The sequence below is a fragment of the Equus asinus genome, chromosome 6, assembly GCF_041296235.1.
Source record: "Equus asinus isolate D_3611 breed Donkey chromosome 6, EquAss-T2T_v2, whole genome shotgun sequence".
Classification (NCBI taxonomy): domain Eukaryota; kingdom Metazoa; phylum Chordata; class Mammalia; order Perissodactyla; family Equidae; genus Equus; species Equus asinus.
In genome coordinates this window covers 6055841-6072904 of record NC_091795.1, presented here as the reverse complement: position 1 = coordinate 6072904, position 17064 = coordinate 6055841, and the positions used below count along the sequence as shown (strand labels likewise).

Below are 17064 nucleotides of genomic sequence, written 5' to 3'. Positions count from 1 at the left end.
CTAAAGGGATTGAACAGAGCGCTTCCTACCTAACCCTGTAAAGTGCTTTCAAAACCCAAGCTTCATTCTGAGACGGAGGATGGTGAGCTCTATGGGGAGAGAGAAGGGCTGAGGACAGGAGCCAGAAGAGGAGGAACATGCAGAAGATGAGAAACTGAAGCCCTAGCTGTGGGCTGGACATCATTACATTGACACCAGCCAGTGGTCAGGCCTCCTGTGACCTTATGTCATTTCGACAACTTTTGGCATTCTTAAAGGGGAAATCTAAGTCATGGTAGCTAAAACAATTCCTTGCCCTTCTGTATATGCTTCACGTAATTTGAAGTTAATGAAAGAGAAGAAACCTTTTTAAAGTTAGTGCACACACACAAAAATTTAGTTCTTCTACTCGATCCTAATATTTTTAAATGTTACCTAATGCAGTAAAATGTACATGAAATCATGTTCTACGTTAAAAAGAAAACAACTGCCAATTAAATTTATGTAGATTTAAATTTGAAAGAGTTGTTTTCACTTGACTTGGGTAAAATGTTTTTTTCTATCCTCCCATACTGAAATTCTCATGGTTTTCTTTTACCTTATCATTAAGGAAAGTAGACCTCATGTTAAGCAAAATGAAAACTCCCACTGACTTCCTCTACAACCTAGCTGAAGGTCAGTGTTCAGTGAGATATCCCTGGCTGAGTCAGAACTAAAATAAGAATGTCGTGTAGAGCCAGAGAGTGTGGTGCTGTGGCCACCACAGCCATATAAGGAGTTCAAGAATACGCTAGTAGGATTTCCCTGATAAGTTGGGCTTCTCTTAAGTCAACACTGTTAGCTAAAAATACTGTTGTTCTATATATGAAAGACAAGCCTTCCTCAAATTTGTCTATTTTGGTCAGGACATAATGTATCTTTTTAAAAGATGTTTAGGCGTGAGAATGTATGTTAGTGGGTCACAATGTGAATAACAGGGAGAAATGATTTGAGTAATGGAGGAACTCCTGCAGAGACGTTTTCCAGTGAGGATGTTTAAAAGGCCAGGGAAAATCGCCCAGCGTATGAGAGAATTTTAAGAATGTTTCTTCATTTGACCAAACACCCTGCTTATTTGAGCGGCTGTGGGAATCCAGTGGGAGGAAGTTTGTGAGAGAGCTTATAGATTTCGGACTGCAGTGATGATAGTTTAGTGAGTTATTTTTTCTGAGAAGAGAAAGTCGTGCTGAAAGATATGAGTTAGATTGAGTTGTCTGAGTTCCTGGGGAGGGTGCTTGGTATGAAGACTATGGAATTTTTATGTTCAGTGGCTCATGGTATTGTTGAGGAGGTAAGGAGCACCTTTGCGGTGAGGAACGCAGTGTTAAATCTTCACCCACTCCTTATCCACTGAACAGGGTGCCCAGTGAGCGCCTTGCAACAATTCTGTTTGTATGTAAAATCATACATGTATTTTAAAAAGAACAGAGATCAAAAGGTTAAAGTGCTTATCACCAGATGGCAGGAATATGCGTGATTCTTCTCTGCCTCTTGTAAATTTTCTGTAATAAACTATATTACTTTTTGAGCTGATGGGGATATGGGAATTCAACTTATCCAACAAAACACTGCAATTCAGTGATCCTGTCCCAGAGTACTCGCACTTTCACACATGGGGCGACAGAAACTGAGGTGGCCCCATTGTTCAAATCATTTTTTGGTTTTCTGCTATTAATGATTTTGCCTTTTTGCTACATATTCTGCTGCTTTCTCAGTCTAGTTTTGTGTCTTTCTTTCTGTGGTGGGTCGCCTCATGTGATGAGAATGTCTTCATCTGGTAGAGACTAGGTGGCTAGTTGCAGGCAGCGAGTCAGCTCTGTTGTGTCTGAGTGATGAGGGGAAGGTGTCCAAGTCTTGCACTCTGTTGATTTTTCTCTGCAGATGGTTCGGAATATCTCTGGATAAAGTTAGACCTGTTAATCTTAGAGAGAGTGTCATGGAGAAAGGAGAGGATGCTGTGACGACCTTTATTTTAGTCTCTCTCCCTCCCCTTCCCTAAGCTCCGTATCCTTCACACACTTGCGTCTTTTGTGGATGGGTACTTCTTGGTTGGGTAATGTTGGAAAACTTTTCTAAAGATCGTCCAGAGAGAGGTACTAACCAAGAAATAGGCCTCTAAGTAGTCTGTCAGTAGTTACTAAATTGGCTAAGACTGAGTAACTGAACTGTGTATTTGCAGCTATTTGTGCGTGTTGCGAGCAGAGGGTTTCTGAGCTGCGGAGCGCTATGAGGATGTGTCTAGTGTCTAGGCCCTCTGGGCCTGAGGCAGCATACAGCCGCTTGCTGTCCCCCTGTGCGCTCTACCCGATGGTTCCTGAGTGGCCGCTCTTCTGCCTGTGGGCTTCGAGAAGCGGGACAGTTTTCCTTCAGACACCAGAGGAGGAATGTTTACTTCATCCTCTTTTACTACAAACGCTGTATTTTAACTGTTGATTTTAAGACTAAAAGTGTGCCTGCTAGTTTACTTTCCTGAAAATTTTCAGCTTGAGGTTGAGTTGTGTTTCACTAATTTTCCTTACGAGGGATACAGACCCACTTCTTAAAATATCACAGGGTTTGTGGTTCTGTAAATCCCCATCTCCGGCACTAATGATCGTCTCTCGCTTTCAGGTAGGTTCGTTTCCAAGGGTGTTATGCTCAGATGCGGCCTTCTCTGTTCCCACCTGCTTGTCATGGCGGGACTGCTCTGAGTGCTGGGACGAGTCGGAGGCCCTGGGAAGGATGGTGATGGTGTGGAGGGAGATCATTGCAGTCTGTTCTTTCCATCTTTGTTAGGGGATAAAGTTTTCATTCAGTCTCTAACCTACTCTGACAAAGGTGAAGAGGATCTTCCCAGCTTTGGTTGTGGTCCCAGTGAGCAGCACAAGTGCTAACAGGTAACAAGCGTGCAGTTTTCTTCGTTTTAAGTTGGTGTGAGTAGGCGTGGACCTTATTTCTCTCTGACTCTCTTGTCCCTATTGTAACGAGTAATTTCTTTGGTCCTATGCAGTCAAGGATTAGGAAACAATTTTAACAGATAAGGCAAAATGGCATATTCATTGCAACTCCATATCCTTTTCTGGCCAACCTTTGTTTCTTTGCTCACTGTCTGTTGAAAGACAACACAGTGCATTTGTCCTCATAGCTGGGAAATGAGAAAGAACTTTCCAGCTCCATTATTTTTGCTTGCATATCATGATTATTTTGTTTTTAGTAGTAAGGAAAAATCAGATTAAAGTTTCCATTTGAGTAGGAAGGAGAATCACCGTGAAAATAATTCATTTTGCCATATGGTAATTCAACCAACATCTCAACTTGAATATCCAGTATTCATGGCAGCCGGCCCTGGTGGCCTAGTGGTTAAGATTCGGCACTCTCACTGCCATGGCCTGGGTTCATTTCCTGCTTGGGGAACCACACCACCCGTCTGTCGTTTGTTATACTGTGGTGGCTGCATGTTGCTGTGATGCTTAAAACTATGCCACCAGGATTTCAAATACCATCAGGGTCACCCACAGTGGGCAGGTTTCAGCACAGCTTCCAGGCTAAAACAGACTCAGAAGAAGGACCTGGCCACCCACTTCCAAAAAATTTTCCATGAAAACTCCATGAATAGCAGCGGAGCATTGTCTGATAACAGCATCGGAAGGTGAGAGGGTGTCACGGAAAGACTGTGCAAGGCTCCACTCTGCTGTCCACAGGGCCATTAGCAGTAGGAATCCATTCGATGGCGTTCGTAACAACAAGTGTTCATGGAAGCCTTGGACTGAAGTTGGAGAAGCTTCTTTCTAGTAGTTATTGTTGAGTGTTTAGCCATCCACATACATAAATCTATCTGTGGAATGGGGTGAAACATTTATTAGCCCTGCCTTCTTCCTATGTCAAAGTCCCATGTTTTAGAGTCAATTAGTCAAAATGTTTACCTTGGTTTTAAAAAACCACATAGATGAAATATTTGGTAGTGATGCATATAATTAATTGTTGCTCTTTGAGGGAATTTTAATTTAAAAATACTAGTTATTCAAAAGTTGATTTAGGATTCTGGCAGCCATGCTCATGATTATATCCAGACTTTAAGTGTTTGAGCTCCTGGAAATAGCAGTTTTTTGGTATGATATCTATAAGTAGGTATTTATCTTTGGCTGTGTATTGTGTCGGGGTTGGAATTTGTTTTGGCTGTAATCACAGAGTTAGCTGGACTGACAGAATCTGAAGCCCTGCAGCCTTCTTTACGGGACCCTGGGGTGGTCACCTTAACATCAGATATGCTGTGTGTGGTTTGGCATCTAACTAGCTATTAGGTGCACTCAGCTGGGTCTCAGAGCCTGCCTGCTATAGTCTGAATGTTTGTGTTCCCCCAAAATTCATACGGTGAAACTGGTATTAGGTGGTGGGGCCTCTGAGAGGCGCTTAGGTCGTGAGGATGAAGCCCTCATGAACAGGATTAGTGCCCTTATAAAAGAGACTCCACATAGATCCCAGCCCCTTGCACCATGTGTGGACCCGGAGAAGGTGCCAGTTGTGAACGCAAGAGGGCCTTCACCAGAACACCGCCGTGCTGGCGCCTGGATCTGGGGCATGCAGCCTCTAAAACTGTAAGGAATACATTTCTGTTGTTTATAAGCCACATCTGTGGTATTTTTTTATAGCAGCCTGAACAGACTAAGACTAAGACATTGCACAGTAGATCAGTCAGTAGGTGATAGAGTTTGATACACAGAGATGCTCAGAAAACGTTGAGTTTATGAAATAGAAATCTCTCTACTCTGAATGGATTTAAGGGATGTTTGGGGTTCAGACCTGTCCTGCGGGATCTCCCAAAGACCCAAATTAGCCATGGTGATGAGGAGGGTTAATCAGATTATAGGACCTCTTGGGAAGAACCCTTAAGGAGTCACGGGCCTCGGGAAACCCTAGTTCTTCAGCCAAAACGCCCAACAGCCCACTACTCAGACAAAACTGGCTTTTTTGATATTTTTTAAATGCAGCCTCCCACCCTATTTCAAGAGGTATTTTGCTGCCACTGTAGTGTTAGCAGTAATTTCAATCAAGGAAATTAAAATAAATATTTTTCTCATGGTTACAATCGTAGTCTAAAAGGATTGTTTAAAGGATTGTTTACTTTCTTAGAGTGACATTATTGTCAAAAATGGTTTAAAAGTAATGCAATGCCTAGATATAAAACTTGAGCAATGGTGTTTGTTTGGCCTCAAATTACTCCCTTGAAAAATAACACACATTTCTTTTAGCTCTGCTCTAAGGCAGCTGGAGAACAGGAGGGATGGACCGGCTGCCTCTCCTCTGTGGTCCTTTTGGGCCAAGAGTGCCACCTAACCTTTCATTTGCCACATGGTGACTGACCCTTCTTCAGGTGCTAGGGCACACAGCCAGCCTCGTTCACTCAGCACTGGGCACTGAGGCAGAAATCTGCATTGTTACATGCTTGAATAATGGAAGAAACCATGTATGTATGTCCCTATATTGTGTCCCCACCTACACTGTATACTCACAGAAACAGAGGCTTGTATTCTCTTGTTTATTCATTCAACAGGCACTTCTTAGGTACCCCCTTAGGGCCTGAGCATCATGAGCACATAGTAAAAGTTCCATTTGTTCAGTCATGATGTAAAATAATACAAGTAAGTAAACAGTGGAATAATGCAAGCACTTACTTTTTAAGAAGCTACAGACATTAATTAAAAAGTTGCTAAAGGAAGAACAGCCCATTCGTGCTGCCACTAGCCCTAAAACACCCTCACTTTGAACCCTCACTGTATTAGTTCCTTTGTTGTTTCAGCATAAGTTGCATGTGTGAGGTGCAAACAATTTCTCTTCCCTGACACTTTCTCTCTGAGAATCAGCTGGTCAGTGTCTTTTGCTCCTAGGGAGAGGCTAATGGGAAGGAGATATGTGATGGAAGTTGACTGGGCTCTTTCATGCCCCATCTTTTCTTCTTTTAGAACCTCAGCTTCCCTTCTCTCTCCCAGCTTCCAGGATATTCCTTGGTGATAAGAAGAAAGGAGAGGAGGGAAAAATGAGATCTGGCAAAATTGTAAGCAAAGAGACAGAGCCACAAATCTGTCTTAATATCCATATAAATGCTGTTATGCTGATTGATTAAACATTTTAAAAATATTTACATAGTATATGTGATACTTGTGACCATAAAACTGATTCATATCCAGGTGACTTTTATTGAAGAGCTCTGTTTAGGATTACTGAGTGCCAAGCACCCTCATTAACATAGTCCTCACTGGAAATAGAGGAAACCAAAAAGAAATGGAAGGTCTCCTGCTTGCTTCCCCTTAATATAGTATTTCTTAAATAGTATAACTTAAAGAGATAAGAGAATTTTTAAATTTAAATTTAAGTTTCTGGGGCCAGCCCCATGGCCAAGTGGTTAAGTTTGCATGTTCTGCTTTGGCAGCCAGTTGTTCGCAGGCTCAGATCCTGGGCGTGGACCTAGCACTGTTCATCAAGCCATGCTGAGGCGGCGACCCACACAGAAGAACTAGAATGACCCACAACTAGGATATACAGCTATATACCGGGGCTTTGGGGAGAAAAAAAAGGAAGATTGGCAACAAATGTTAGCTCAGGGCCAATCTTCCTCACCAAAAAAGCATACTTTAAAAAATAAATACATGTAAGTTTCCAGCGCTAATGTGAGTTAGCAGAAGGACACCATAGAACCGACTTAGTTGATGGTGCGGAGCAATTTAGTGGCTGAGCGGTGGGGGTGAGGGAGTGTCCTCTGTTTGAGCTCCGTCCTCTAGTGGCTCTGTCAGCAGTACGAACCATGAGCCGGCTGTACTCAGGCCACTGGGGGAAACAAAACACAGACCAAAAACAGTTTTGCTTTAATTTCAACCTAATATCTTGTTGTTGACCAAGAATCAAATCATTCTTTTAGTAAGCTCTTTACTTTCATCAAAGGGACAGTTAAGATTAGGAGGACACATACATTCACACACAAACTATTAAAAGATTTTACTTGTCACAAATAACTCAATGTAGTGTTTGAATTTTTTCCCAAATACATTTATTACTCTTTTTTTCCTCCTTGTCCATGCAATTATCTAATGGAATGATATTTCTGACTTCTTTTTGTACTAATCTGCATGTATATAAACTTAATACATATACATAATAAAAATTGAAACTACACACCTATAAGAACAGTTAAAATAAAAAATAATCATAACCCCAAATGCTGACAAGGATGTGGAAAATTGAGTCTCTCATACATTGCTGGTGGGAATGTAAAATGATATGGCCACTCTAGAAAAAAGTTTGACAGTTTCTTAAAGAAACTAAACATATGCTTATCATTACAACTCAGCAATTTCACTCTTGGACATTTATCCCAAAGAAGTGAAAACTTAGATTTACACAGAAACTTATGCACAGCTGAATTCACAACAGCCCCAAACTGGAAACTACTTAAATCTCCTTCAATGGGTGAATGGTTAAACAAACTGTGTTATGTCCATACCATGGAATACTACTCAGCAATAAAAAGGAGCAAGCTATTGAGATATATATATATAACTTGGATGCATCTCAAGGACACTATGCTGAGTGAATGAAGCCAACCTTAAAAGGTGACATCCTGATGATTCCATTTATGTAACTGTCTTAGTTTGGGCTGCTATAACAAAAATACCATAGGTGGGGCCAGCCCGGTGGTGCAGCGGTTAAGTGCGCACGTTCCATTTCTCGGGAGCCTGGGGTTTGCCAGTTCGGATCCTGGGTGTGGACATGGTGCCACTTGGCACACCATGCTGCGTCCCACATATAAAGTAGAGGAAGATGGGCATGGATGTTAGCTCAACGCCAGTCTTCCTCAGCAAAAAGAGAAGGATTGGCAGCAGTTAGCTCAGGGCTAATCTTCCTCAAAAAAAAAAAACAAATATTTACTTTTCAGGGTTCTGGAGGCTGAGATCCAAGATCAAGACACCAGCAGATCATGGTGTCTGATCCACGTCCTGGCTTGTAGACAGCTGCCTCTGGCTGTATCCTCACATGGTCAATAGAGAGTCCTCTGTGTCTCTTCCTCTTGTTATAAGGGTATTAATCCCATTCTGAGGGATTAATGCCCCACTCATGACCTAATGTAACCCTACTCACCTCCTAAGGCCCCACTTCCAAACACCATCGCATTGGGGGATAGGCTTCACCGTGTGAATTCTGAAGGACACAAATATTCAGTCCATGGCAGTAACACTCTCTAAATTACAACTACATGGATGAAAAACAGATTAGTGGTTGTCAGGGGTCAGGGATGGCAGGGTGGGGAAAGGTGGGTGTCACTATCAGAGATAACATGAGAGAGATCTTTGTGGTGATAGAATAGTTCTATACCTTGATGGGGTGATGGTTACATGAATGTACCCATGTGATAAAATGACTTAGACCTTGGGCAGCCCTTTGGCATAGGGGTTGAGTTCGTGCGCTCAGCTTTGGTGGCCTGGGGTTTGCAGGTTTGGATCCCAGGCACAGACCTACACACTGCTCATCAGGCGATGCTGTGGCAGCACCCCGCACAGAGAGTGGAGGAAGACTGGCACGGATGTTAGCTCAGTGACAATCTTCCTCAAGCAAAAAGAGGAAGATTGGGAACAGATGTTAGCTCAGGGCCAATCTTGTAAAATAAAATGATATAGACCTATACACATGCATTGTACCAATGTCAGATTCCTGGTTTTGATATCGTATTACAGTTACAGAAGATGTAATCATTGGGGAAACTGTATGAAGTGTACAAAGGACTTCTCTGTACAATTTTTGTAACTTCTTGCAACTCAATAATTATTTCAAAATAAAAAGTTAAAAATTCGATTGTAGATCTTTCACATTATTTTTAATTCCTTGGCAGAAAAGAGACTTCATTGTGTCATATGTTCAGGAGCCATTAGCTTTTTCTTAGTTCTACTTTTCTGTCTGGTAGAAATAAACCAGTTATGAAGTAAATCAGATAGTTACATTTTTAGATCTCCTGCTGACTCAGAGTGCTTAGCAGACTGGTAGCTAATTTGCTTTCGTTGTTTCCATGGTTTGCTAGATCAAGTAGATGGATTATTCACCCCACTTCATTCATCAACATACAATTTACTGTGCATCTGCAAAGTGGTGGCCTCTTCATGACTCTCAGGCACCAGCACGAGCAAGACAAAGTTCCTACCCCCATGGAGGTTACATTTTTGGCATGTGAAGAGAGGCGAAAAGGTAGAGACGTGTCTGCAGCGCTCCTTGATGCAGTATGAACTGAAGGGAAAGGGGAGTCTCCCAGTGCTGGCTTCTGTGCTTACAGGGCTAGCTTCTGTGCTTACAGGGCTTCTGCCCTGTAAGTTGGTGTCTCCAAGTAGCATTACCTCAGTGTGGCTGAGTATTTTGGATCTGATCATGTTTCTGGCAGGATAATGAACATGATTTGAAATCACTAGAACTAGTATGGCTTAAGAAATGTAAAGAATATGGTAAGGAGAATAAGGTAAGGAAAATAAAGAAGTGGAGCCTGACAGCTTTTTTCTTTAGCATGGACAAATATATCAGTTCCTGGAAGCACCAGTAAGGGATGGATTTTACAAAGAGGTAAAAAACAAACAAACAACAACATTGGAGGCAGATGTCTGAATTTGAACTTGGGACATTCCACTTACTAGCTGTGTGACTTTGAGCAGCTCATTTAAGCTCTTTGAGAAGGTAATATAAGTCTTGTTTATTTTATTTATTTATTTTTAAAAAGTATTTTTTATTTTATTTTTTTTAAAGATTGGCACCTGTGCTAACATCTGTTGCTAACCTTCTTTTTTTCCCCCCTTCTCCCCAAAGCCACCCAGTACATAGTTGTATATTCTAGTTGTAGGTCCTTCTGGCTCTGCTATGTGGGATGCTGCCTCACCACGGCTTGATGAGCCGCACTAGGTCCACACCCAGAATCCGAACCAGCAAAAACCTGGGCTGCTGGAGCAGAGCGTGCAAAACTTAACCACTCGCGCACGGGGCTGTCCCCTTGTTTATTTTTAATGCAGGATAAATTAACTCTATTTGAAAGCTAATAGTAAACTGGCAAGTTGGGAGGATTATTGTTGAGAGACATAGTGGTGGTGGGCCTCCTTCCTCCTTTTTCACCATCAAGTCATTGTCTAGAACCTTCTCCCCGGGGAGGGGAAGTCCCTATGTTCATGGACTGAGTCCCTGTATACCAAGGTAGAGAAGTTTAAAGATAATTAAAATAAAGTTTGATTTTGAGTTTTGGAAAGAGGAGTGTCTTAGGTAAAGTAGAAGTGTGAATAGAGAGAACATAGTCAGGTTAAGAGGGAAGAAGTGTTCTGGGCCGGAGGCTTGTCTGGCTCCGCACTGCCTGCCATGCCACCTAAACTACTTCAGTGCATTGTGCTTCTGGTCTCAGAGTCCGAGTGTGTGTGTGTTTCCATGCCTGCTGCCTCCTCTCTCTATTCCCCGTGGTCATTTAAAAAAATATTAAACATGAGGGTGTTTCTTTCCTATTAAAAAACGGTGAGTCTCTTGTTCCATAAGCCACAGGCCTCAGACGTGGGCAGGATCCACAGCCTTTGAGTTTCTGACCTGTGCTCTGAGTTCTGTAAGGTTCAGAGTGAGAAGACTAGATCTCATTTTCTGTTTCTAGTACCATGTTGTATCCACTACCTGATCTTTTCTAGTTAACCTCTTTTGCTCTCCAGAAATTATCTTTAACCATTTTCTCACATAGTAAACAATATAGGCTCTAGAATCAGACTACGTAGGTTTAAATCTTGTCTTCACCTACTTACTAGTTATTCCTCATCTGTAAATAATACCTACCTTATCGGGATATGATAGTAAGCACTTACTAACACTTGGGCATCATTATTCATAGTTAGGGCTCAAGAGCCTCAGCCACATTTTATCTATTTGCTATTGATTTCATGGCTCTCCTATGTCTGGTGTGATCTGCTCTGTTGGTGAGTGTAACTTTTACCTGTTCTCAAGATTCCCTTTCTCAAGTGCCCCTTGGTACCTTGGTGTTTGTGGGGTGGTACGTTGGTGCTGAAAGGGCTGAAACTTGAGAAGACTCTGAACCCTTGTATTGCCAGTGAAACTGCATCATCATCACCTTCACAGCTGATACTGTTACATGACGGCAGTAGTGTGGAGTGAGTATAGCAGAATGCCAGTGGCATCCTTAGTCATGATAAAGACCAAGGAACATTGACTCCCCTAAGACAGAATTCGGCGGGGTCAAATAGAAAGAGTTCTAACTAAACTCCAGTTCTTTCCTATTTCCTCATGTGTCCATTCATTGAACAGTGTCGAACTCTTACTATGTGCCAAGTACTAGGATAAATAAAAGTCAAACGTAGCTCTTAATTTTGGGAACTCTCAGACTCCCAGGGGAAGGCAGCCTAGGGCATAGCTGGCAAGCATGCCCTGGGCATTATGCCCCTCAGAGTGTGCCAGCACCGTTGACCACACCAGACAGCTTGTTAGAAACACAGAATTGCTTGGGGGTGTTCTTCGAGCTCTCCAGGAGATTCCTCTGCCCACCACAGTTGAGAGCACGATGTTAGTGTTGATGAAGCCTGGGGACAGATACCCAGGGGACATGGCTATTTCTTTCTCTGGGAGCTTACCCAGCAGTCCTCTGTCCCTGGAGTAGCATTTGTAGACAGAGTCTGCCGGGAAGGCCGCTCCAGCGAGGACTGCCACCATGCTGTGGAATGTTTTCTAGAGCTTCCAGAATACCTCAGTAAATCAGGACTGTCACGCCCATTGACTGCTTTGCTGCTGGAGCTCTTAACGTGAAGGGCCAGGAGCGACCCTGGCAAGCCTGGGGCTGACGTGTGTGGGAACAGTGGGAGTGACCCTGGCGGGGAAGCAGGGGCGCCTGGATATTGTTTTTCCACCTCCTGTCCCGCTACTTTCTGCCCTGGGCTCCGAGCTCTCAAGCACCCACAGATGGCGTTCCCGGGCAGGGCGCGCCCCTATGTCATCCCAGAGAACGAAGAAATCCCCCAGACAGCCCTTAACAGTGTCCACCAGGCGAATGGCAATGAAGACGAGAGGGCTGTGTCCAAGCTGCAGCGCAGGCACAGTGACGTAAAAGTCTACAAGGAGTTTTGTGACTTTTACGCGAAATTGTAAGTGTCCCCTCTCCTGGAACTCCCCTCTTCCACATCTAGTCCTCTTGGGCACTAGCCATTTACAGTTCTATTTGCTCGACTTTCAGCAGGGGCTTCCCAGGGTGACTGAGGGTCGGGGGCTGGGGAGCTGCTGCCGCCGGGCTGCGTCAGCAGGCAGGTGGGTGACCCCTCCTGTAGACTGCTGGGGGTGAAATGCAGATATGAAGGAAAATGCCACCTTTCAAGTAGGAGGAGGCATGTCCTTGTCTTCAGTAGGCTCCTGAGAGTAGCAGGCTTTCATTAGGTAGTACAAGAGGGAGGTTTCAAGTCCTCATTGTCAGGATGTATAATACGAAAATTTTATGCTCTAAAACTTCCCATAGATAAGGATCGGGTTGAAGGAAACAGTGAAAAACTGAATTACAGACTGTTGATAAAGATACACATTTTTGTTATGTTTAACAACCAACAATTTGAAGTAGGCTAAATGGGTTTCTTAATACAGTCTCTAAAGGACTGAATGAATAAATAAGTATGTTGTGTAACTAGCAAATATGTATTTGTAAATAAAACATGCCATTAACTCTAAAAAGTTAGTCTAATTCATATTATTAAATGGGTTTTAGCAGTTTAAAAAAAAATAGTGCAAAGTAGTATTTAGACCAACTCTTGTAAGATTATTGACCTCATTCAAAGTTGGAATCTTGAAATTATTATAAATCCCCAATTTGTCATGTAAGGGTTCAGGAGAGTTTAAGTGACCTGATTGTCTATTGCGGTTAATCCGTTCTGTCTAGTACTGCCACAGATCACATTTGTTTTCCTAACAAGAGTAACTGGGCCATTGTAATTATACTATAACTGAAATACTGAGTGAACTCTCAGGATGCTTTTTAGATTTACACATTTTTGCATTTTAATGCCAGAATATTTGTTGCACGTACTTTGGTAACTGAGGCGCTTGAGTCTGGCAGGCTCAGGTTTCTGTGTGCGGGTGATGTGGAAGTCGGTCAGCGCGGTCAGTCACGGCAGCCAGGGGTGGAGTGTCCGCTAAAGGCGCTCACATATCTGTGTTCTCCCACATCTGTATTCTTGTCAGCAACACTTTGTCGTGAAAATTCTTTTCTGAAAAATTAGCAAATTAATTCTAACTAACTGACAGCTATAACTATCATTCGTACTTTTAGAAAGTATCTTCTATCAGATATAGTATTAAAGGCAGAAATCAACTGTACTCACACAGGTCGACATAGCCCATCAGCTGTGACAAAGGTTCCTCTTTGGTGGGGCGCTGTGAGGGGGCTGCGGGTTTGGGGAGGGGACGTGGGAAATCTCTGAACTTCCTGCTCAGTTTTGCTGTGAACCTAAGACTGCTCTAAAACATAGTCTATTAAAAAAAAGTACGTAGTGCTGGAGGGTCAAAGACGAGAGGAAAGGGAAGTGTAAACAGCTCACTAGGTTGGTGAGGTTGTTGGTCTTTTTTTTTCTGAAAGTTTCCTCTAAAGTTCTGTTTCCTTTCTTTTCCTCCTTGTTATTAAAAGGAATACCTCTTCAAAAATACATATTATATTATCTCTAAAACTTAGTTTATTTTTCCCGTGTGTGGGAAAAAACTTACATGCTTGTTTTTATAATGTGTCTACCTATTTTCTAATTCTGTTTGACTATTTGAATATAAACAGTCTGTAGTATAATGAGTATAAACAAGTCAGTGATAAATGTGCTGATCTTGTGACCCCTTTACACTCTTAAAAATTACTGAGGTTCCCCAGAGAGCTTTTGTTTATCAATATTAACTGTAGTAGAAAATAAAGCTGAGAAAAATTTTTAATATTTATTAATTTAAAAAACAAACTCATACACATTAATAATATTAATAAACATAAATGACAAAAGGTTGGTGGGAAAAGTGGCAGTGTATTACATTTTTGCAAATCTTATTAATATCTGTCTTAATAAAGGGCAGTTTCTCATATCTGTGTCTGCATTCATCCTATTGTAATATATTATTTTAGATAAAATAAAGAAAGAAAATATGGCCTCCCACAGAGATGTAATTGAAAAGAGAGGGCCTTCCAAACCCATGAAAGGGTCATGGTGGTCCCTACACTTTGAGAACCACAGATCTAGGTAATCATGAATCAAGACATTCCAGAATGTTCTTCTTTTTCAGCTTTTTTAGAGTTCTATTAAAATCATTGAGGATTTGGTGAATCTTTTGAGAGGATTAAAATTAATAATAGTGCTTTATATTTGAGTAGCATCTGCTGGCTTCCAAAGTGGTTTTATATATTTTTTCTTATTTTATCCTCAAACAGTACTAAGAACTGCTGGGGCAGGTGTGGGCTTACCATTCTTCATCAAGGGACACCTGTGGCTTTTGGTCAAGAGAAAGGGGGAAGCACAAACCTTTCCAGGAGTTTTGCTGAAACGGCCACAGTTCGTCAGGCTTATAGCAAAGCCCGCTGAAGAAGGGGCTTTATGGACTTTTCTGCCTGACTCACAGTGACTTTGAGATGACTAAGTAGAAAATTTGTTTTCATATGAGACTTAGGCTAGGTTTGCCAAACAATGAGGCGGTCTCCCTTCCTTCCTTTTTTTTTTTTTTTTTTTGGTGACGTTTTAATTCTCTATTTAAGCCCATGAAGTCAAGTTGAGTTTTGATGGGTACTGGGTTATGAACACGGTACTTCTGCATGGGGTAGTTATGGCAAGGCTACAAAATAGGAAGACTGTTCTTTGGAATCTTTTGGCGGAAGGAGGCACAGTTGTCGTCCGTTGGGGTGGGATGGTATGTGCAAACCCTTTTGCTAAGGAAAGAGCAAAACTCAGAAACTGCTATGGGACAAGGCAGTTAATGTGTCTGTAAATGGAGACCCCCATCCTGCCTGCCTCACGGGGCAATTGAGGAGATTCAGGGGAACGTGGGCAGTAACTTCACAAGTAGATCGTTTCAATATCCAGGTGGTCAGAAGTGGCACAGGGGACCAGATACACAGGGAGAGCTTGTTCTGAGTGGGCGTCTGAAATAAACTTGCCACATTATGAAGGACAGCTGACCACTGACTGCTCTGCTTAGGGGACCTTCTCCGCTCCAAGGCCTTTCAGAAACAGAACAGTTCTTGACGTGAAATCCAGGGGGCTCATTAGAGAATAAATAATCATCTGTTATATGCTTGATGATAACGCTTTTCTTCTTCTAAACTACACGGTGGGTAGGTGCAACTTGGGACCATTGATTGAATGCCTCCTGTGTTTTTCCAGGTGTAGGAAAATGACTGGCGAGGGAGTCACCAAGTCACTGGGCTTGTCTGGTTCCTTGACTGCCTGAGTTTCATTTTCCTCACCTGTGAAGTGTGGTGGTGCCCCTGTCACCTCCTCTCACGTGTTTGAAATTGGTATTGCAATTCGGTTGTAATCTTGTGAGCAGGGGACCTGGAGTCTGGTCCACCTCTCTGAACCTCCATTTCATTGTCTGTAAAATGACCTTCATAATGTAAAATTCTGTGATTTTAAGATACTTAGAGATAATAGGTAGATAAATAAGATATAGATAATAAGATATTTATAATACTAGTGCCCAAATTTTTTTTTTTTTTTTACTAATTAGATTGTAGGACTAAGGCATCTTGGCTAGTTTTAAGAGTTACTTAAGCAGATGCTTTCAACAGGTTATAGCCAAAGGGATGATCAGTGACTAGGCTATGCCATGGCATTCAGTGGATGTACAGTTTAGATTCTGTTCTCAGAAGGGAGAAAAATTGGCTTTGAGATGTTGACTTGGGGATGTTTTATTTAAGCTACTTACGAGCTCCTTGAGGCTGACTGTTGACTCTCATCTCTATCCCTAGTTCCCATAGAGAGTGGGCACTGGCCATAGTATGTTTAGCAGGAGGACTGTCAGGATTGTTAAAGAAAAGCAGATTCCGAGCAGGAGGCCCTTTCAGAACCTGAGATACTAGGACAAAGAGATGGGAACAGTTTGAGTTGAGTACTTAAGACCCAAGCAAGAAATTGGGCTTTATGATAGATAAAATACGATTTTTGTGAACAGGTAGAATTTGCTGCTCAGTTCTTTGTGTCCTTTGGTCTTATATCTAAGAAAAGCTTGACAGTCTGTGACGGCCTGTCTTTTGTGTGTTTCAGCAACATGGCCAATGCCCTTGCCAACGCCACTTGTGAGCGCTGCAAGGGGGGTTTTGCGCCCGCCGAGAAGATAGTGAACAGTAATGGCGAGCTGTACCATGAGCAGTGCTTCGTGTGTGCTCAGTGCTTCCAGCAGTTCCCAGAGGGCCTGTTCTATGAGGTGAGTCAACCTGGACAGAGCAGAGAGGTACCATTCCCCTCTGCTCCCTCTCCTTCCCTTCCTTGTTTGAGGCATCCTTCTTCATTTTAGATTTCAGTATCAAAGGTTACCTTGAAGGGGCAGGAACACTGCCAGGTGTTTGGTACTTGTCAGGTCTGTGATGGCTCAGGTATGGAATGCCCTGACAGTCCCCACCATTTATACTGTTTATTTCATCTTCCTCTTTCAGAACCGCCCCCCCGGTACCTCGTGACTTGACCCATAGAGCTGAGCAGTTCAGCTCAGCAGACAAAACCTTTTCATACGCTTCAGCCACAGTTTTTCTGGCTTCTCCACCCAGGTCCCCACTTGCCTTCTCCCCTACACATACCTCCTGATTCCTGCCTCTGTGTCCTGCCTCCTCAGAGGACCACTAAACATCCTCTTTAAAGGAAGGTATCTGTTACCTGCTCCACAGCTTTGAGGCGATGAGTGGTAACTTCCATGGATTCGTTTTCTAAGGAGGGTCTTGTTTGGGAACGAGTATTTGGGGGGATACCTTGCTTGTATTTAGCTCTCCTGTATGTCTTATATTCTTTTCCAAATACTTGGTTTTCTTGATCCTCCAATATTACCACGTGGTCTTCACTTCCTTTG

The 17064-nt window shown here is 42.6% G+C and overlaps 1 protein-coding gene across 12 annotated transcripts in view; it reads left to right on the top strand.

Moving 5' to 3' along the window:
• LIMS1 (LIM zinc finger domain containing 1) overlaps positions 1-17064 on the top strand; it is a 158399-nt gene that overhangs the window by 115571 nt on the left and 25764 nt on the right. For 9 of the 12 annotated variants that reach the window (XM_044773123.2, XM_070511510.1, XM_070511511.1 and 6 more), the window contains exon 2: positions 16269-16428. In XM_044773123.2, the coding sequence (XP_044629058.1) occupies positions 16269-16428 (160 nt within the window). Of the gene's footprint in view, positions 1-11837; positions 12141-16268; positions 16429-17064 lie in introns of those variants that run through there. The other 3 variants (XM_014829940.3, XM_044773121.2, XM_014829941.3) reach the window with 2 other exon arrangements.